At 44.3% G+C, this 20,350-nt stretch overlaps 1 protein-coding gene across 9 annotated transcripts in view; it reads left to right on the top strand.

Moving 5' to 3' along the window:
- The window catches only part of ATP2B2 (ATPase plasma membrane Ca2+ transporting 2), a 198,821-nt gene that overhangs the window by 84,757 nt on the left and 93,714 nt on the right, over positions 1–20,350 (top strand). For all 9 annotated transcript variants that reach the window (XM_088522895.1, XM_088522894.1, XM_088522901.1 and 6 more), the window contains one exon: positions 14,943–15,140. In XM_088522895.1, the coding sequence (XP_088379021.1) occupies positions 14,943–15,140 (198 nt within the window). The remainder of the gene's footprint in view (positions 1–14,942; positions 15,141–20,350) is intronic.

The following is a 20,350-nucleotide window of genomic DNA, read 5'->3' as shown; positions in this document are numbered from 1 at the left end:
TGATCTTTACTTGTAGCTGATGTTAAAGTTGCACCTTAGGAGACACTCTTGATTCCTGAAATCCCATTAGTGACAAGTTGTTTAATTAACATCACTATTTACAGGTATTTGAAGGCAATATTGTGCCACTACAGTAGTGTGGTGGCTGCTAAGACATGTTAAAGACACCATGCAATAAAACAGGTATTATATAGATGCAAAAGGCACTGGGTTGTCAAAAATGTAGGATGTTAGAAGTCAAAATCAGATCGTTGCTCTTGCTGTTTCTCTTGGCAGCTGCATCTCCTAATGATGCTACTGATGGCTGTGTAAAAAACCGTGTGCGTCGCGGAGCTGCTGATCTCCAGCACCCAGCTTCTCCATCACGCCCCGTTCGGGTCTGCAGTGACCTGCTGCTTAGTTTCCTTCTAGGTGTCTTTGCTTGGTTTGCTCGTTCTGGAAGTCTTTCTAAAGCTGACCGACCAAATGGTTTTCACAGAAAGTTTGACGCAAAGGACCCTTAAGAGCTACACTGAAAAGTCATGTTAAATAAGGAGACAGCCCTTGTTCTTGGAAGTCCATTCACAGCTTTCAATAGCAGTCAAATCCCTGGCCTCGATGCTCTAAAGAGCATTGGGTAACTTTATTATGTATTCCATTTCCATGTTGTGCTTCACATATTTGTTGTTTGTCTGTCTCCTGACCTTATTTGTGGGATAAAGGTGGCAGTGAACGTTGAAATTATCCTAAATACTGTGTATATTTGAATGGGAAGAGCAAATGAATGGCACTAGATAGCAATGTTTATTGTGTCAAGTCTTTGGGATGTCATTTATGTGTAACTACTTCTAATTAGTGCCATTCAAACCAACTAAAATGACTCCAAAGCAGATGCCAGTTGTTGCAGGGGATGTGCCTGGATGCTTGTCATTTTGTGTAGTCAACTGGCACTTGTAGCATTGAGAACACTTTGGGATCAGAGATCGAGGGAGGGGATCAGTATTGGGGCTGAAAGCAGTTTTAATGTGGAATGTTGCTCTGCATGGATGAGTTGGGAAACTTCTGCTTTTCAGACAAGAGTTACATTCCTTGGGTCTTCGTTGATTCTGATGAGGGCAGTGACTGCCCATAGCTGCTTCTGTGCACTGCATCTCCAGAGAGCACTGGACTTCATCCTCCTTATCAACCATGCTAGAGAATGAGAGCTTTGTATCAGCAATTTTGGGGGGTGCTTTGAGAATACATGACAAACAGCAAAATGCCACCCTTGCCTAAATTCTGATGGTGTCCTAGTTAAACAGAAGCTTCCACCAATAATTTCGCCTTTGATTTATGTGTAGTTTGCGAGCATGATCAAAGCGCAATGTAACATTAAGCAAATCAGCATCCAGATAGTGAGTCCTCCCTTCTTAATGATACTTTCCCCACCCTCTAAAATTACCTTTTATTTAATTAAGACTCTCCAGGGGGCTGACAATTGTCTTTGTCTGAAATAGCAGCTGTTTTGCAGTGAGGAACCTCAGAAGAGGCTGCTGTGAAGCCTGGCAGGGTGATAGTGAAGATCTTCTTGGTATTGCTGAGGAAACGGCCTCTAGCACTTACAGCAATTTTCGCAGTGATCATCATGAAACTCTGCAGTGGAGGTTTTGATTTTAAAACTAGTAATTTGGGATGTTTCCCTAATGCAGCCTAACTTGCTGTTTTTCACAGAGGCCACGCTTGAAGGCAATATTTGCCAAGATAACGATGTGAATAAGCTTCCTCAGAAGGAGGAGATCAAAACTCCGCATGTTTGCAGCTCTTAAGGACAGGCGGGCGAGAATGGAGGTAGACTGGGTAGACTGGTAGACTGTAGCTGCCAGGCTGCGACCTCAGACGCCCGTGGGATCAACTTCCCTGGCTCCGCTGTTTTGCCTTGGTTGGGTGGTCATTTCCCTGTATCCTGAAGTGTCCCGGTCAGGCTGATTTCTATGTGGAAGTCGCTGCTGCCCTGCAAGGGGCGGGGGTAGCCCAACCATTAGGTGGTTCAGTGCAAAGCACTTCTGTGCTTTTGAAGTTCGTGAGTGTGCTGAGGAGTCAGTTAAAAGACTAGAGTGTAGGGAGATGTCTCCCAAGAGGCAATAAATCCTCACCCTTCAGCTGACAGACCTGCTTCTACTTAATGAGGAAAAATTCACTACGGGCATAACTCCGCTGCCGTTAATTACTCCAATGATAAATTTGGCCCAGTATGCCAATACAAACTTAGCTCACTTCTGTTCACAGAGATTAACTCAACATCATCTTATGTGCGCCCACAATAATTAGTTCCCTGTCTCTTGAGGTCCGTTTAATTCATTTGGAACACTTTCCGTTTAGGATGTGCTGGCTAGGAAGCAGGTCTGCACGAGTGGGGGAGGCCGAGGCGGCTGCTGCGGCGCGGGGCTGGTGGCGAGGACGGCATCAGGACAGGAGTCGTGTCCCTTGGTTAGCGCTGCTCTCCTGGAGCCTCTTCCGAGAATCCCTGCAGCCTGGCATCGCTTGCTGCCCTAAAATAATACTCAGATACATAACTTTGCATTTTAATAGTTCTGCACTCCCTCTGATCAGCTGAGAGTCACTGGATTGCGTTTGGAAATTTGTTGCAGCTTCAGAGAAGATAACTTATTTATGGAGAGGTTCCTTAGATCTGCAGTCAGACACTGAATTTTTAAAGGAAGGGTATGTGTCAGAACCTAAATAATTAACATCTATGCCTTCTCAGCATTTTATTTCAAATATTAAATATTACATAAGAGTTTTCCCTGTGGAAATCCAGCCTTTAAAGTGGTGCAGACTCAGCCAGAAAATCACGGTTTTGCACAGTTAAATTGAGACATCCAGAATCCTACAGATAGCTCCAAAAAGTGCTTGTAATATTTCAGCCTTCTGCATGCTGTGGCATATGTTTAAACCGTATTTAGAAACGCTGGGATGGTCTGTGGAGCTCTTGGCATTGGCACAAGCACTCTGAGACCCCAGATCCTGGTTGTTCTAAAACTCCAGTGTAGTTTTAACTAAGCTTTGGTGGTTTGTGCTAAGACAGGCAAATGGTCCAAAATGGGGCTTCCCAGAATCAGCTCACAGTGCAGGAAGTGTGGCCACCCTTTTAGCAGGGCCAACACGAGGACCCAGGTAACTTGCAGCTCAAGTGCAGCTGTTAAATCCTTTCTGCTGTGAACCACTGTCCTCCGCTGGAGGGAACTGAAACTGCACGGCCTCTCGAGGAGATGCGCACGGGGAGCCGGAGCGTGGGCCCCGAAGGCGGCCGGGCTGGAGGTAGTGCATAAAGGCCCGAGGAAGCGCTGTGGATGTTTGAGCACGGCGTGTGCATGGCAGGCCCGGCTCCCCTCCACCAGCAGCGCGGGTGCCACTTCCCAGATCCACGGGCCGCAATCCAGCCCAGCGGCGAGGCCGGCCGGCACTCGTGGATGGCCGGGAAGGGAGCGCTGGGAACGCGGCTGCCAGCGGCCGTTGCTGATCAATGCTGCTCAGCCCTTTGGTTCTCCCATCCCGCGTGGCCGCATGGAGCGGGGAGAGGTCCGAGCAGAAGCGATATCTGACTCCGCACGGAGCCGCTTCCCTGCTTCTGCCCCCTGCTCTGCCACGGCCCTTTCCCCTTGGGCAGGCTTTACATTCCCCCATGGTCGTTTTGGAGCTGGGCACATTTTGGCATCCTTCATGTGTCACACCTGCTGGATCTCTGTCCTGGAAATGCAGCTCCCCATTTTCATGTATGAGCTATTTTAAGACCGGCACGTGCCAACCTGATATTCAGGACTAGGCAAGCTATATGTAGTCCGCTGTGGTCTGGGTTTCCTCCTCAGCTTACATTTGTAGGAATTGAGCAGATGGACCAAGGAGGATTATGGCCCCTTCGTTTGGAGCTTCCTTTTGGCATCAGGAAGGTTTTGATGGGAAGGTGTGTGGGGGTGGGAGCTGAGTGGTTCTTTGCTAGGACAGGCAGTTTTCAGAGCAATGAAGGGCTGTTGACAAGTTGTCTCTCATTATTTACAAGTCATTTACCACTAATTGCAGTGAATGCTGTCAAAGTGATTGGTTGACAGTGCACCAAAATTAATGCAGAGCACATCCAGAGGATTTGCTGCCATTGCCTGGAGGATGGGAATGTTGATCTGCTCGGCGCTGGCCAGCCATGTGCTACCCTTGTATTTCTAGAGGATTTTGTGCAGGAGCCTTGTATTTCTAGCAGATTTTGTGACCCAAGCACTGCGATATGTTCCTAGAAAGACCTCTGTGGGGCTGAGGGATCTCGAGCTTCAAAATTTGGCCTTTTCTCCTCCAAGGATTGATACTGCTGTCAGTGCTGTGTAGCCAAATAAATGCCAATAGCAACTGGAGGTTTTGCAGCAATATTTTAGATTATCCTTATTGGCAGGAATGTGAAATGAGCCAAGGGAAGCGTTGGGGTTTCTCGTTTATTGTGTGCTTGGTGCAGCTTGTCCATGGGCTGCAGCCAGAGGAGTCAAGTGAGCTGGGTGAGAGCTGCTTCATCTACCCAGAGTTTCTGTGGTTGTGTTTGCTGTGTGATTATTCCTACTGAAATCTGGGCTCGTTTGTAGGGGCTCCTGGGTTCTACTGTTATGTTGAGCTTGTAAAATCGTAGGAAATGAGATTTTGCCTGAGCTGAGCCCACAACATTTAAAAAACTGTACTATAGAAGGTTAAAATGTCTTAGAAGGATGTTCCCAGTTTGGAATCCAAACTGAGCAGCAAGGAATATTTGAAGTGAACTTTACACTGCAGTTCTTTAAACTTAAAAGCCTTTCTTAAGGTTTTTCGTTACAAACTTATTTGCCTAATTTAATTTTTGAGACATTTTTGTGAGCAGCACAATTAGAACAAACTGGTAATTTCCCTGGCAGATTGAGCAATCTGCTTAGCGCATGTATAATATATAAACAAGCAGTGTTAATTACCTTTGTTGAAAAAGAAAAGAATGTACCTAAATTAGAAATTAGCTTAATCATACAGGGAAGTTTGGTAACATAGAAGTGTATTTTGCATTTTCCTTATTTGCCTTTCTAGGGCCCCGATAAGGGTATAACTGAAAGGGCATTGATATCCCCTTGAGGGATTTTACCTTCTGTCATTGCAACGCGGTGGCCGATACTGTGAATTTCCTTTCACAGGACTCTGCTGTGGCTGTAGATTGCAGTATTTTTAAGTATTATTGGTAGCACTTTGAGTATCTGTGAAGCCCTGAGGGCTCGTGCTGCTTCCCTGGGTGGTTTGACACCCACATGAAGCCTGTGGGTGACACAGCCCCGGTGCATGCACTCGGTTTGTTTGTTCTCAGCTGCTTCCATGGCAAGAGGAGGGCTCAGAACTTGTCTGTTGTAAAAGTGCCTGTGAGCAGCAGCGCTGCCATTAATCTGCAGGGAGCAGCGTCAGTAAAAATCTGCATTAAAGCTGACGTAAAAATTACTCTGAAATATAACTTTAGGCAGGACAATAACATTGAAATACTTCTCCAGTTGGATAAATCCCTGTCTCTGAATAAGTTGCTTCAGACCCAGAAGTCGTCAGCTGTTTATTTCCTGGTAGTATTTAAAGATAATGCTTTTGTACTTCTTATTCTCAGGGTTTGCATGTTTTTTCCACATCAATAGACTTAGGGCATGAAGAGATTCAAAATAAGAGACCTTTAGTGCAATCTTTCAACTGTGTCTAATCTTAGAAATAACTGGAAGGTAGATTACAGTTAATTTTCTGAAAGTTTCAGAAACACTTATAGCCTTCCCATCCAACAGATCCTCAACAACAGAAGTGCCAAACTGAGTGCAGCAATTCCATGAAAGTGGTGTCCTTATTCATCCTTAATTTTGTGTTGCATGTTAAATGGGAAAGCTTCAAAAAAAAAGCAAACATTTCTTCCTTAGTTCTCCAGTAGTTCTGAAAAATCCACCCTATATATGTGTGTGTGTATATATATTCCACATTAAGCCATAGAGGGACAGTTCCATCCTCTGGAAAGGTGTTTCCACCAGAGACTGCTCACGTATTGCAAAGATACCACATCTTTTTGGGTAAGCAGATTTTTAAAAACATGTGAAGTGCAGCTTGGTGGATTTTACCACACACAGGTGTCTTTGGAGCCTGAACCAGAGCTGCTGCTGCTCAGCTTTGGGACTCGTGGTTCTGTTCAGTGCACACATTTATAGCACACGTGTTGCCTTGCATCACCAGACATGTTTTCAACATCTCAGTATATTCTTTTTGCCTCTGTATATATCAGAGGATAAGTACATGAAATATACGTGAGTTAAGGCAAGAGTAAACACTTTTGATCTGTTATGAAATGCATCGTGCAGGCTTTAAGCAGAGGTTTTAAGCAAAATTAAAGAGCTTGGTGTCCACAATGAATTGTGTATGGCATTGGATATGCCAGACTGGGATGTAATTGCTTCATGTTTCCCGTGTGCTTGTGCTTTGCTGGTCTCCAGTCACGATTCAACTCCCCGCTGTGCCAGGTAGTGTGCTAGTGTCGAGGCATCTTTTATGAGCACGTAGTGGCTAATAAAAGGAGAGGGAGCGAACATGAGACGCGTGGATGATAGCACATGCTTCTCGGATCCCTGCGGTTTGAAGGGAAGCGAGTGGCCGAGCAGGCAGCTTCCCACGGTGTCGTTGTGAGAGGTGCCTCTCCCAGGGGCCTCGCTCAGTCCCTCTGCGGGCAAATCCCAGGCAGGATTTTACTGCCAAGACAAGTCTTTGAGGTGTCTACCAGAGCACAAGGACATTCGGTCCTGTGTTTTCTATCTCTGGGGAGATTATACCCCAGTGTTTCAGTAAATTCCATGCAGAAGTGCAAGGGGTTTTTTGTAAGAGTGGTGCCTGCCCTGTTCCTTGCTAGTGCTATGGGATGTGAAGAGCAAAGGAGCCTGCAAAGGGCTCACTTGCCTGCCTGCCTACTTGCTCCCAGTCTGCTCTCCTTGGGCTCAAACGGCTCAAATATTTTCTGCAGTGCAATTCCCACTCTTCCCTTCCTTGGAAAGCTTGGTTGTATGACACACAGATGAAACTGTGATTGAAGGAGGGGCGTTTGAAGCCGAGAGGATTGACTGACAGATGCCGCTGTGTTTCTCAGGCAGCAAGAGCAGCGATTTGCTCGCTGCACGGCCCTGCGTGCCGGGCTCCCGGCAGCACCGGAGTGCGGTGGCTGCTCCAAGGTCGTCGAGGGTGCCTGAGGCAGCACGGTGCCACGGCCGGGACACAGGACCAGCCCCGCGGGTCCCAGCCTCCAGCAATCCTGCTTGAAGCAGCCAGGCCTCGGTAGCCAAGGCAGGCCCCTTAAAAACGTGTTAAAGCAAAATGAGTTTGGATGAGTTTCCTCTAGAAATTACATTTCTGGAGGCATGTAAGTTGGAGTGCAGTAGACATTTAGAGCTTAAAAACCATGCATTTTTATAGGACTAGGGTTGGAATAAATGAGCAAAGTGGACAGTTTCAAGATCGTGGTCAGCTTGTGGCCCCATTTGCCTTAGGTTGCTCCCGAAGAGCCGCGTGCCGGAGAGCGGCTGCCATTTCACGGCAAATCAGTTCCCGCCGAGGTGGGAAAGGTGAGGGCCCCGAGCACAGCCGCCCTCCTTGGTGAGCGGCTTGCTCGGGTGCCAGGGGCCGAGTGAAACTCTGATATCCTCCCCTAACAGCAGCTTGCTCGGCCTGGGCAGCTCTGGCGGGAAGGAAGGAGCTTGAATTACCCTCGCCGGCCTGTATCAGTCCTGCGACTTGGCAGCCGCCGAGCTCCGTGGGCACTAAGCTTAATTGCAAATAAAGGATGTGACACAAGCAAAGCGCAGGAATTTAAAAGATTAATGCTCTTAGAGACTTTTTAATGTTATGCAAGCCTGCCTCGCGTTTCCATAATAACGGGGGTTGTTCATTTTTCCAATATCTTTTACGATCCTGAGGGCACGTAAATGGAAAGCAGTATTTGTACTTGGTATTAGTTTCACACAGTTCCTTTTGAAGTTTTTTGTTAGCTGCTGGTTTTCATAATCATTAATCAAATAGCGTGTTTCCTTAAGATTTGCAGGCTTGCAGCTTGGGCAATATTTTGCTTTTGTAAAAGGGTTTCCGTGAATATTATTCCTAAGCCTGTAAACTATCCGCAGACTTGCAGTGCCACTTTTGAAAATGTCAGTTCTGGCCGTATATGGATACTGCTATATCCAGATCTTCCAAAATTCTGCCAATTTGTGCTTATACTCTCTTTTAAAAATCCCATAGAGCTACTTAGGTGTACAAGATTAAACAGCAAGAGTGGGCAGATAATTTCCCTAAAGTGATTAAGAAGTTTCAAGGAGAAAGAGAGGACTGTGGTGAAGTGCAGAAACAGTGAGGAAGGAGGCAGAATTACCTGATTTTTAGTGATGGTGCTGGTTTCTTTCTGAGATAAAGTAAAAGGGGAACCAAGGGATGTGGAGGAGAGGATAAGAAGAGATGCAGGATGAAGGCCTGATAAGATGAGCTTCAGAAAGAGGAGTAGGCAAATAGGGAGATGAGAAAAAAATATGAATAAATTTAACAGAAAGGATAGCAGAATTAGGGCAACAGAAAAAAAAAAAGTCTGTCTTTGAATGTCCTGAATATTTTATCATGACCGTTCAGTTCATCTCTACTTATTGCTTACATAATGTGCAGGAAACAAATGCATGCTTGAGATGTCTGTGTGGAGGGGAGGGCTTGATCCTTAGCCCTGTTGTTCAGCCTGCCAAAAACAATACTCGGAGGGGTTTGCAGCAGCTTATTTAATCAGAATTATTTCATGATATCCTAGCATGCTAGCCACAGTATTTCAATGGGTAATCATTTCTAAGTGTGGCCGAAGCACCCTTCAAAATGCCTCCGATTTCCTTTGTTCGCCTTGCCTAGCGCAGATGCCAGCACGAGGCTCGGAAGAAGCGGTGACGAACTTTGTGTTTCCTGCAATGACACTCCTAGGCCCCGGCTGCTCATCAATGAGTAATGATGGAACAGAGCAGCCAGTTGGGTCATTTTATCCTTTGAGAGAAATGAGCAGTTGTGAAGAGAGTGCTGCATTGCAGCTAGGAGCCACTGTGTTGTGCAGTTGGCAAAACACTTCGGAATCTCTTCTTGCATTTCCGGCAGGCTGCAGGTGCTGGAGAGATTATCAGGTCCCCCAGACTTTCCTGTTAGAGAAACCTTTTTTGATGTTTCTGGAGTGGATGATTCAATGCATTTGTATTTGCTGAACTTGGAGAGGGGAGCATCAGTAAAGCTGTGCGGTCACTTGTCATGCAGTGGTTCAACAGCCATTGCCAAGACCCTGGGAAGACTTTTGTTCTTAATGCTGGTAGAGCAGTTGGCCAGTTGTAATTTGCATAAAATTTTGGACACTTTACCATGAATTTGGAGGCATTTGCCCTGAAGCATTTTGTGTAAGGCAGGAGCCATGTAAGAAAAATAAGCCAAGCAGGGAAGGAATTATGCAAGAAGGCTACTCTGCTGTGGCTATCTAAAGAGAAATATCAAATATCAAAATGAGATTTCCCGTTAAAATTACTAATTGCACAGCTCTAGTTAAGTCTCATAATGTTTAAATGCTTCTTTTCTTGGATTGAGAATAACTGGGATTTCTTTCTTTCTCAGTCACATATTTGGGCACACTGTAAGCTGTGATCTCAAATCAAGAGGTCACTTGTGAGATATAATTCTAGCAATTATATCTTAAAATTATAGCGTTTTGGTAATGGCTAAGGTTGATCAACTTGAAAGTCACTTAGTTTCGCTTCTTAGCGAAGCAATTACTGTGAGAGTCCCTATACACCCAGCAAACTGCACTGCTGTCTGTCGCCATCAAAGATGTTTTCTACAGATGGCCTGAAACCTCTTGGTCTGTGTCTAAGCTTGACCTTCAGAGCAGCAGTGGAGACTGTTCATTGCTCTTAGGACAGAGCACACCTCTAACAGTCCAAGTCGAGCTCAGTTGAAGGGATTTGCTCATTCTCACTCTGTGGATTTATTCTGGAACATCTATTCCTCATTAACCATTAAGGATGAACCCTTTCCCTGTATGCTCTTACTTTGGATTAAGATTGCCTCTTCCCAGCTGCGCTGGATTAAGGTGCGCAATGAACTAATGGGCTGGAAGTGAAATGAAGTAATAGCACAATATAAATATGGTAACTGCTGCAGTGAAAATAGTTAAGCTGTGAATTGATTAAATTGCTTCTAAGGTGAAATTTCATTTTACAGGAAAACTTAAACTCCCAAGTGTATGCTGAAATTTAGCTAATAACCGAAGGAGTTGATTTGGGGGCATTAAGAGAACATGGTGGTTGTTTACTCTCTGAAGCAGCACAAGGCTGCTTTTTGTTATGAGACTTAGTGCTTCTGTTGATGCCTCCTATTACCGTGCTGCTCTTGGGATAGAGCCCTCTATGCTGGTTTCTGCATTTACCCATACGTACCTGCCATGGGGCACGCTTCTGCCAAAAGCCAGCCAAGGCTTCCAGCAACTCGAGCCTTAGAACACGGAAAAAAAAAAAAAAGAAAAAAATCTCAATTTCTTCTGGGCCCTTCCCGAATTTGAAGAAGATGGAGGAAACGGGTAGCGGTTGGTGGAACACAGGCTGTTACACAGGTAATGCTGAGCACAACAGAGTGCCTGGGCGGCTTGAGGGTTGCAAGGCCTAGCTATTTGAATGCTCTTGAGTGACTGCATGTGATCCAGTGAAGAACACAGCTCTGCTGTCTGCTTTGCTGCATGGTTTCTTCTCAAGGAAGAGGGAGAGAGGAGAGTGATGCTATGGAAGCCGACTCAGCAAGGGGGATTTTTTGATAGTTTCATTTTTGGCTCCTTTATAGATATCCTAAAACAGTAGCTTCTTGCCTCAGAAAAAGGATTTCTGCTTCTCTGTTATTATAACAGTAATAATTAAAACATCTGTATAATATGAAACCCCATTCCTGACCTCATCTACAAAAAAAAAAACTCTTTTCCATGCTGTTATGGAGCATTTGTTGTCAAGTTACTTTTAGCCATCCCTCCAGCCTCATTGAATAAATACAACACACAGACTCTTGGAGCTGCTTATCCTGAAGAATCAGTAGAGACTGCGGTGACAAAGAATAATAAAAGTTCCTTCAAACAGCAGTAGAGATGCAGAGGACTCTGAGGGCGCCGCGCAGGAGCGTGGCGCTGCGCTGAGGGGGAAGCCCGCGTGGCTCGCTGCCCATCCGGCCTATTGCCGCCTTGCTCCGTATGACCGTCCCCTTGGCGGGCTGCTCCTGCGCGGCGTCCCGGCCGGCCGGGTGGCCTCCCTGCCGAGCAGGGGCTCCGTGGAGCTCAGTAGAGAAGCTCGAGAGGTGGGTGGCGAGTCCAGGCCATGTGAGCCTGGAGGTCGGTGTCCCCGGGTTGAGAGGAGAGGCCGTTTTGGGCAGCCTCTGCCAAGGGAGTCCCAATGTTTGCTCTTCCAAAGAAAGTTCTTGGCTCTGTTAGCTCTGTTTAAAAGCACTTAAAGTTGGGGAGAAAACACATCCAATAGTGATGATGTAAACTGATCCTCTTATTAACAGCACTTTAGGGAAATCAATTCTTGGAGGTCTTTAATGAACATTTTTTCTTTTCTTTTAAGGAACCATGGCAGCAAGTCCTTACATAACTGCCCTAGCATGTTTCCTTAATAACTAGTGACGCAGGACTGCGTTTTACTTGATATATGCTCAGCCGTAATGAATTTCATAGTCAGATGGTCACTGAGTTTCTGGAACATTTCATTGACTTAGGGACATGCATGTCCTTTACCCGTAGCGTTTCACTTGGAAAACTTCAAGCGACACGAGAAGTTAAATTGTGATAAGAAACGTGGAAAATCTAAGTTGAAGGCCCTTTTAGGGTTACGGGCGGTCGGCAGTTCAGCTGCTCTCCTTGTATTTCTGTATCTGGTACCATTGAGCAGCCAGAGCCGCAGTCCTGGCATGGATGGCGTCACCCTCGCTGGCTGCGGCAGTGAGCGGGGCTGGAGCTCTTGCCCAACACGTTCTTGGTTGCCCTGGCAGGAAAATTGGGTGTCTGTTAGAGCAAGATACTGTCCATCTGCTCGGATCTAGATCTGGCCTTTAATATTTGATGTTTCCTCTGCCTTCGTATAGGCTCCTGCTAAAGCCCTGTCAGGCCAGTCATTACTTTAGTGTGGGATTGCAGCACGGCTCAGACGAGTGGCTGCGTTGTGGCTGCGTTGTGGCTGCGTTGCAGCAAGTTTCCGGAATTGTTTCTGGTTCTGTTTATGGAATTGTCATTAGACTTTATCTCTTAAAATAATTTATTTTCCCCTGTGTATTACTTAACAGCAGTTCAGCATTGGTGTTAAGCTTTTACTTTCCTTGAAGAAGAATTTTTTGCATTAGGATTTCTAAATTAAATAGATTTTTAAATTATGTTGTTTATGATTTTTGCTATTTGCAATTTACATCCATTTTTCTGGGTATGTCAGGAAATGAGAATATTAGGAAGAAAGTTGAATGAATTTTGGTTTGCAGAATTTGTCTTTTTCCTTGCTTGTTATTAAAAATGGCTTTTAATTAGAATGCATTTATATTAATGTAAATTCCCCATTCTTCATCTAAGTCTTACAGTTTTTTGAGCAATTGAAATATTCGTTCACAAGATTTTTTTTTTTCTTTAGTAGTGATGAGCTTATGCTGTTTATTTCTGCTGCACTTGAAATCCTCCTCTCTGCTGCTCCATTTGGTTGCAGTGGAGATGACATTCAAAAGAAATACACTTTTCTAAGAAGTATTAGTTGAAATTCAGGTTTTATATTCTGCATGCAGTAACTGAGAGGAGTAGGAAACGAGCAGAGGAAGCCACTAACTGCTATTTCTACAGGGTTTTTTTTTAAGTCTTCTTTTTAAATTCTCACCGATTCTTCAGTATGAAGAATAATTTGAAAAAAGGGGAAGGGAGGGAAGAAAAGAGAAAAAAGGGACAAAGCCAACGCAGCAGCAGGCGAGGCGTCCCCCGGTTAGCAGGGACAGGGAGGCCAGCTGTCCGCGGCAGCTCCCGCGGTGCCCACTGACGTCGGCACCATCTGCAGCGCCGGGCGCCGCGCGAGCGGGAGCCGCGGATCTGCCGGCGCCGCGCGAAGCGCCACCGACCCCTGCCCTGCTTCACACGGCTGCGGTGCGTTTGCTCAAAGACTTCGGGGCTATTTTACCAAACTCGTCTCAATAAAGCAGGTTATTTGGAGATAAGGAGCGTCTCCGTGATGCCTTCTGCTGCCAGGAGTTTGGAGCGGTGATGCCGTTAATGAATGGCTGCTTTCCAAAATGAAACATCTTACGCTGCCTTGCATTCTCGCTTGTCTTTAGCCTCATTTCTCTCTATAGTCTTGTCTTCTCTTTTAGGTCCTTTAAGCCAGTATGTATTTGTCTTTATAGCACCATGCTGTTGCCCCTTTCTGACTTTGTCTCAGCAATAGCTTTTAGAACTCATGTTGTGACTACAATCAAATGGTCTTTAGATTTCTTCCCTGCCTCCTTGAGTCTTTCTCTCTAAATTCCTAAATTTAGGTTTGTTAGTGTATGGCTTTTGGAGAGAAAATGAATAGAAAAATTTAGCTGAATGTGGGTTTTTTTGGGTAGTGGCCAGATCTCAGAAGAAGGGGAACATTTTGAGTTGAACAAAACATTGCAATTTGTCTCTCAATATTTCTAAATTATTTACAAGCAATTACATCTCAAACGTGAATATATTTTCATTTTTAGGTGAATCTTTCTCAAATTGTCTGATTTATTTCACCTGATCCACACTTTCAGGGAAAAAGCCTTGCCCAAGAATAAACCCTTGCCTGCTTATGGGTCTTAAGGAGGGTCATATTTATCATCAAAGGTGAAACAATGCTGTTGTGTATTGAGGTACTGCTAAATTCCAGTGCAAGTTCCTTAGGCTCTGGCTGCTGTCCTTGACCTCATGCTGTCCCAAGCTTTGTGATCATCATTTGTTCAAAAACAAAAGCATCTATCCAAGTGGCGCATGGTCTGATCCTTAGATGTTGGCGGAGTTGAGTTGTTCCTTGGCATGAAGCCTTTCCTGGGCGCCAGAAGCTCCCAGAGGAAGTTTGATGAATCTTGAGAAGTTTGATGCTTTTATTTATTTAATCAATTCCTTTGGAATCAGTGCCGCAGGTGTCTTCCCGATAGCTGGAGCCCGTGTGGCGCAGCCTCGCGGGGTGCCGGGTGCTCCACGTGCAGGGCAGGCGATGAGGGCGGCCGCGCGCCTTCCTCCGGGCGGGAGGAGGATCGCGTGTCCCGGGAGCTGACCGGAGATGGAAGTTTGATGAGTCACCACGAGCTGCCGCCCCTTGTAACTCGGCACCGCGATGACAAGCGGGTGCCCTCCCTGCCAGGCCTGCGTGAGGCTGGCAGGTCCCGGCCGCGTCCCCTTGCGCTGAGGGCTGCAGGCCCAGGCCCCGCTGCCCGCGCTCGAGGCTGCTTGCCGGAGCTGTGAACCCAGAGACGTTGCTGGGACTTGATACCAGGAGCTGCTGCCGGCTGCTCCCTCCTCCTCCTCCCAGATAGTTTATTGGAGCTTTTTTTTTTTTTTCTTTCTTTTTTTTTTTTTTTCAGAAGTCATTGCTTATAAACATATGTCTATATATGTATCTATGCACACGTCTTATTAAATGAATTCACGGGCTTTGTATGGCTAAAACTGACAAGAATTAGTATTAAACAGAGTCCTTAAAACCTCTATTCAGAACATAATGACAAATTATTTGGCAAAAACAAAATTTAAATGGAAAATCTGCCTATTTGTTACTATGGTAGCTATGCTACTATAGCTGCAGTTATTTGGGGAAAAGATATTTACTAATATGCAGATGTGACTAGGTGTTTTCTGGTTCACTACAATTTCTTTTTTTTTTTTTTCTCTCCCCTGTTTACTTTATTTACAGGATTATCTGGCGCTGCGGCAGACCTAGAAAAACGAAAGCTTATTTTTGGGAAAAACTTTATACCTCCAAAGAAGCCAAAAACATTCTTACAGCTAGTCTGGGAAGCGCTACAGGATGTGACTCTCATAATCTTGGAAATTGCAGCCATCATATCTTTGGGGCTTTCGTTTTACCAGCCACCAGGAGAAGGGAATGAAGGTAAAAACTTTTTAAGTCACTTGTGATTATTTAAGCGATAATAGTTCTATGTCTGAACCTGCTTCCGTGCCCATTCTCAGGAAGGGCACGAACAGGAAATGTCGTTTGTTTGCTCCTATTACAGTTGCATCTGGTACTGACGTATTTTCTGTGTGCCTGACATTTCTTTATGCAAATAACTCTACCAAGTGACATGCACTAAAGGAGCTAAAGCAAATTCGTAATAATCTTATAAAACTTGACTATTTCTATCTCTGTTTTCATCCTTGAGATTTGTTTGTTTATTCACTGTGGATTGTTTATCACATTACTTATGAAAATTACTTATATAAATTGTGCTCTGCATATATAAATGTGTATAGTTCTTCGTTTATACCACCGAAGGCTTAGGCTTACTGTCTGTCTTAGGCTTCAGTCATTTAAATGTTTTTAGCAATAGCTGAAAAGGAAACGGAGAGGTCAGGTCATGTTGCTTTGCTGTTGCTTATAATTGAGATTGCAGAATCTTTCTGGGATATTTGTAGAAAGTTTTATCCCCTCCCCCCCTCTTTTTTTTTCTCTTTGGAAAGTTATCTTGAATTCACATGCTTAAAATATTCAGTCCTCTAAATACTCACAAGATTACCATTTCTGGCAACTGATTCAGGGTTTTTTTCTTTTCTCTGTTTTTTTCTTTTTTTTCTCCTTATAATGCTCTTCTCTCATAGACTTCTAAAGCTGGATAAAACATGCTGTGTGAAATGACGTGAATAGCTTGGCAAGCGTACGAAGAATGTCTTCCTCTAAATATAGCCTTGAACTGCTTTTTGCATTTGCTTCAGTTTCCTTTGGCTGCTTTCCTTGAAGACCCTTCTTCTTCCTTTTCCATTCACAAGCCAGACAAGCACGTAGCTAAGCCTTGCTCTTGTAGCATACGTATGATTCTTTAATCTTTTCTATATGATCAGGTGTCTTTTGTTTCTTTCTCACTGAATTTCAAATATATTACGTGGTTTTCAGCAGGTGCCCAGGAAGAGAAAGGAGTCATTTGGTGTCAAATCGAGGAAAAGCTATTTCTTACCTCATATAACTAGACATAGAAGAATTCCTTGGGGACATCGTAAATCACAAAGTATGATTTACAGGAACAGTTGAGCAAACTTTCTTGGGCAAAACTGTGCAGTTTTTTTTTTTTTTTTTTGAGGTAAAGTTGCATCATCAGACTATAAATTTATCTTTGATACTGTATTTAAAATGTTTGTTTTCTCATGGGAATATGTAACAAAGCTTGGTAGCACAGCCTGGGAAAATGTGTCCATGTTTTCCCACAGCACCGTGTTTCATTCAGTGGCCACTGCTTTCCTCCTGCTTTTAGAATTGTTTTCCTGGAAGGTTTGGGGCATATTTTTCACACAGAGGGAATGTATCAAGTTGGTAAATATCTTTAATCCAACATATTGTAAACGTATTATGAAGGTCTTTTAAATTATTCCTGAATCTTCCAATTTGTTGCTATGTTTCAAGCCTCATGTCACATATGGGTCTTCCCACTCTATTGCCAAAAGATTTTGATGTCAGCATGTGACTGTTTATGTGATATGTAACAAACTTTTAAGGCTTTTTCTTGGAAACCCATTTTCTTGTATGGATTACAACTTGAGGGGGAAGGGGGAGGCAGCCCAAGATAAGGTGTTTTAACATCTCTGTGCTGAGTGTGATGCCGTGGTCATGACTTCTCTTTTCAAGCATAGATCTGTACAGCTTGGCAGAAGAAAAAGGGAAGCTGCTCTTGGTCGAGTCAGCTTCTGCCAAATTCCGCAGGCAAAGCTCTCCACCAAAACCACAGTCATCTGTTGCATTGTGTAATACAGCTCAACAGAGGTTTAGCTGGGTTAGCCCTCCTTTTGCGTGCAGCAAGCTAAGGAGCATGAGCAGGTAAAGAACCAGGGCACGTTCCTGGGAAACGTGGTCCTCCCAAGTGCGATGAGTTGCTCCGGGGTGACGTAGCGCTGCTTGGCTGGGTGGCCGAGATGCCTGTTGACCTCCTGACAAGGTCTCTTTGCTGGGGTCTGTATTTCCTATGGTTCTCCACTCAGCCGTTTCATCATTTGTGTGATGTGCCATATTGCTTGCTCAACAGGGACATAAGCTCTGACATGGAGAGTTGGCAAAGACATGACAAGGACATCCATGTAGGAGGAGGGAAGGTTCAACGGATGCACAGCTCTCCTGAGGAATGCGGTCACTTTTTGGTGGTTGCTTGTCTTCTTTCTAAGCTTCCCCAGCACATGGTAGACTTTGATACTCAGTTGTGCTCATAGTATATGCATCTAGAATATATTGTGTGCACATCTAGTCAGTGCGCATACGTGTACCTGAGTAAACATAATAGAAAAAGAGCAGCTCTCAACAGTGTGAAATCTCCATCTGCCTTGTAGTCTGTACTGATGATTTCTGTGGTGGTAGCGAGGGCAGTGTCTCTTCATGGTTACAAACCTTTGCTTTCCATAGGTTAGCTGCTGATTTTAGTGCTTTTCTGATGACATCTCTCCTCCTAAGGGGCATTTGGCTCTCGTGACTTACAGCAGGCTTTCAAAATAATGGAGGCATCTGGGGAAAATAAGGATTACCACTTTTCTAATACAATTTGCAAGTATAAAAAGCCGAAGTTTCACATTCTGCCTTGAACTGTTTCCATTCCCTGTTTTTCACCCAAGGGTAACATCTACCCATCTGTTACTTGTATTGGCAGGTGAACCAAGCTCTTAGACCAGTTTCATCCAATGCTGACATCTGCATGCAGGATTTGTCTCCTGTTCTTGCATTTTTTTTTGACATAGAGAAATTGTATGAAGCTCTCTATCTTCCTGGGTTTTATTCTGTGATTTGCTTCTCTCCCTTCTCTTTGCCCCTAGCTGTGACAGCCTGTGTTCATTTTAGTGCCTTCTCTGTCTGGTGCTAGAAGTCTCTTGTTCCTCCAGTCTCTGGGTCTTAACACTTTTCTTCTTTAGAGTTATTGCCAAGGTAATAAACTTTTCATATTTTGTTTCCAAGAAGTAAGGTCTTCGTAGATTTATTTGTTTTTCTCTGGGGACTGTGTAAATTCTACATTCTTCTGATGAAAATCAAGTCACTCTTAAACTGTATAAATATATAAAATGCCTGCTGGGGAAACCTTGAAATAGGTTCTTGTGTATGCAAACACATATTGGCAGCCTCGGAGAAAGGCACAGGTGCCACTCAGGCAGGAAACGAGGATTGGATATGAAATTAATAGCAGGATTAGCCCTGCAGGAGCCCTGCCTTTTCATCTGCTACTGGGAATAGCATTCAGAATTATCAGATTCTGTGGCGGGGCGCAATCCGTTCCTGCCAAACGTGAACATGCTGCTGTTTTTATTGTGGTTTGAGTTTTTGTTTGTTTTAATAATATTTATCATTTGTATTACTGTAAAACTAGAAACCAGTACAGGAAATTCCGTGGCTCAAGATGATGTTTAAAGCAGTACCTGTGTGTGCCTCTGTGGCTAAAAGAAAATGGTCCTAGGAGATAAGCTGTTGTTTTAAAGAAATTAAACTAAGTGAAGCAGTTCAACTAAACTTAATAAAACTTAATTAAAAGTAACTTCAGAGAGCAATAAGCAATGCAGCCTTAAAACTAGTGTGTGCTGGTAGGAGTGCTCCTCTTGGCTGCTGCTTGGCCTCGGCTCCGTCCCCGGGCCAGCAGCACCGGCAGCGATGCTCCCGCCGCCTTGCCCACAGCTCTGTCCTGCTCATTTTAAAGAGTTTTCAGTGATGGAAATCCCCCATCATTCCTGGATAGCTTAAGTGTCCATGTAGTGTGACAGTTGTTTCCAGTGAAGAATTTCACTTGTGAGAATTTGAACACCTCACCTTCCTGTTGTATTTTACATGTATATGAAGACTGATTAATCCTGTTACAATTTGAGCCATGTTTTACCTGTTTGAAGACAGATTATGAATGCCAATATGTAGCATTTCATGGGACCTTGACCAGCCTTTTCCATAGAAACTTAAAATCTAACCCTGCTGCCAATACCATCAAGCAGCCCAGGGTTGCACCAACCTGGACAGAGGAGAATATTATTTAGGTAAGTAGAGGCAGGCAGCTGTGCCTGCTCGAGCAGCAACACTAATGATGAGGCCAGTATTTAGCACTTTGCTGCTGCTTGTTCTGGTGCAAGCAGCAGCAGTAAAGCAGGCGTGAGGACGCGGTGCTGAGCTCAGCACAAGGTAAGTGCATCAGCAGGCCCTGGGTAGGGTATGTGAAAAACCACTCTCAAAATCAAAATTTTTCATCTGTTTAGGCACACTGGGCTGGGGTGTTTTCTTTTTTAAGCTTTTCCAGTAAGGCAGATAAGTCATCCCCATGCACACCCCCACACCCTCTGTGCAAGGGAAATAAGGCACCGGGGGGAGAGCGAGGCTGTGACAGCCCATATCCACTGCACCTGATGGGGTAGCACAAATCCTGGGTGCAAGGGCGCTGCTCTTCAAATATGGCTGTGTCCTGGTAGAAAAGGAACAAGTTAAAAATGTGATTCCTGTTTATTTATTTATTACATATATAGTTTTGGCTTGTATCCCTAGAATATGTTTTGTGTATCTTATTTAAGTATGCATAAACTTGTAGGTTCTTAAAAAAAAATTATGCATTGTTTGAAACTAAAGTTTGTATACAAAATAGTAGAATGTATATTTTTTAATGATTGCTCTAATTACCTATAGCTTTAGCCTGCTTTAAGTGGATCTATATTAGCATTTTACTTTGGAACTGGAGTGTACTTCAGAAACTAATCTTCTGATTGTCCCTGCTAGGGTTTGGGGAGGGTTTAGCCTGCAATCCTTTGTCATGAAATTACACTGGAAAAGGTGGTCCAGAAGCATGTTTGCATAGCAGCTCTACTGGCAGTGTAAAACTCCTCTTATTAGGCTGTAAGATTTGCTACTGTTGGTAGAAGACTTTAATGCATTCTGGTGCAAGACATATCTTAGAAAGCTTAATCTTTTACTCACATGATTTTTCACCTCTTACTGTTTTATAGCACAAATGATGAAGCCTGGATATTTAATAAATGTAATAAACACAGCAGTGTATGAGCTTGTTTTGTGGCTGAGGTCTGTAAATCTTGCACATCTTTTCCAACCTGGTTTTCTTTTTGACAAGAGTATGACGGATGGGGAAGTGAATGACGCTGAATGAGGATGAG

The sequence above is a fragment of the Tinamus guttatus genome, unplaced genomic scaffold (genome assembly GCF_059628265.1).
Source record: "Tinamus guttatus ecotype Peru unplaced genomic scaffold, ASM5962826v1 Tinamus_guttatus_pri_ptg000169l, whole genome shotgun sequence".
Lineage (NCBI taxonomy): Eukaryota > Metazoa > Chordata > Aves > Tinamiformes > Tinamidae > Tinamus > Tinamus guttatus.
The sequence above is the reverse complement of the archived record's forward strand: the minus strand, read 5'-3'. Positions and strand labels throughout refer to the sequence as shown.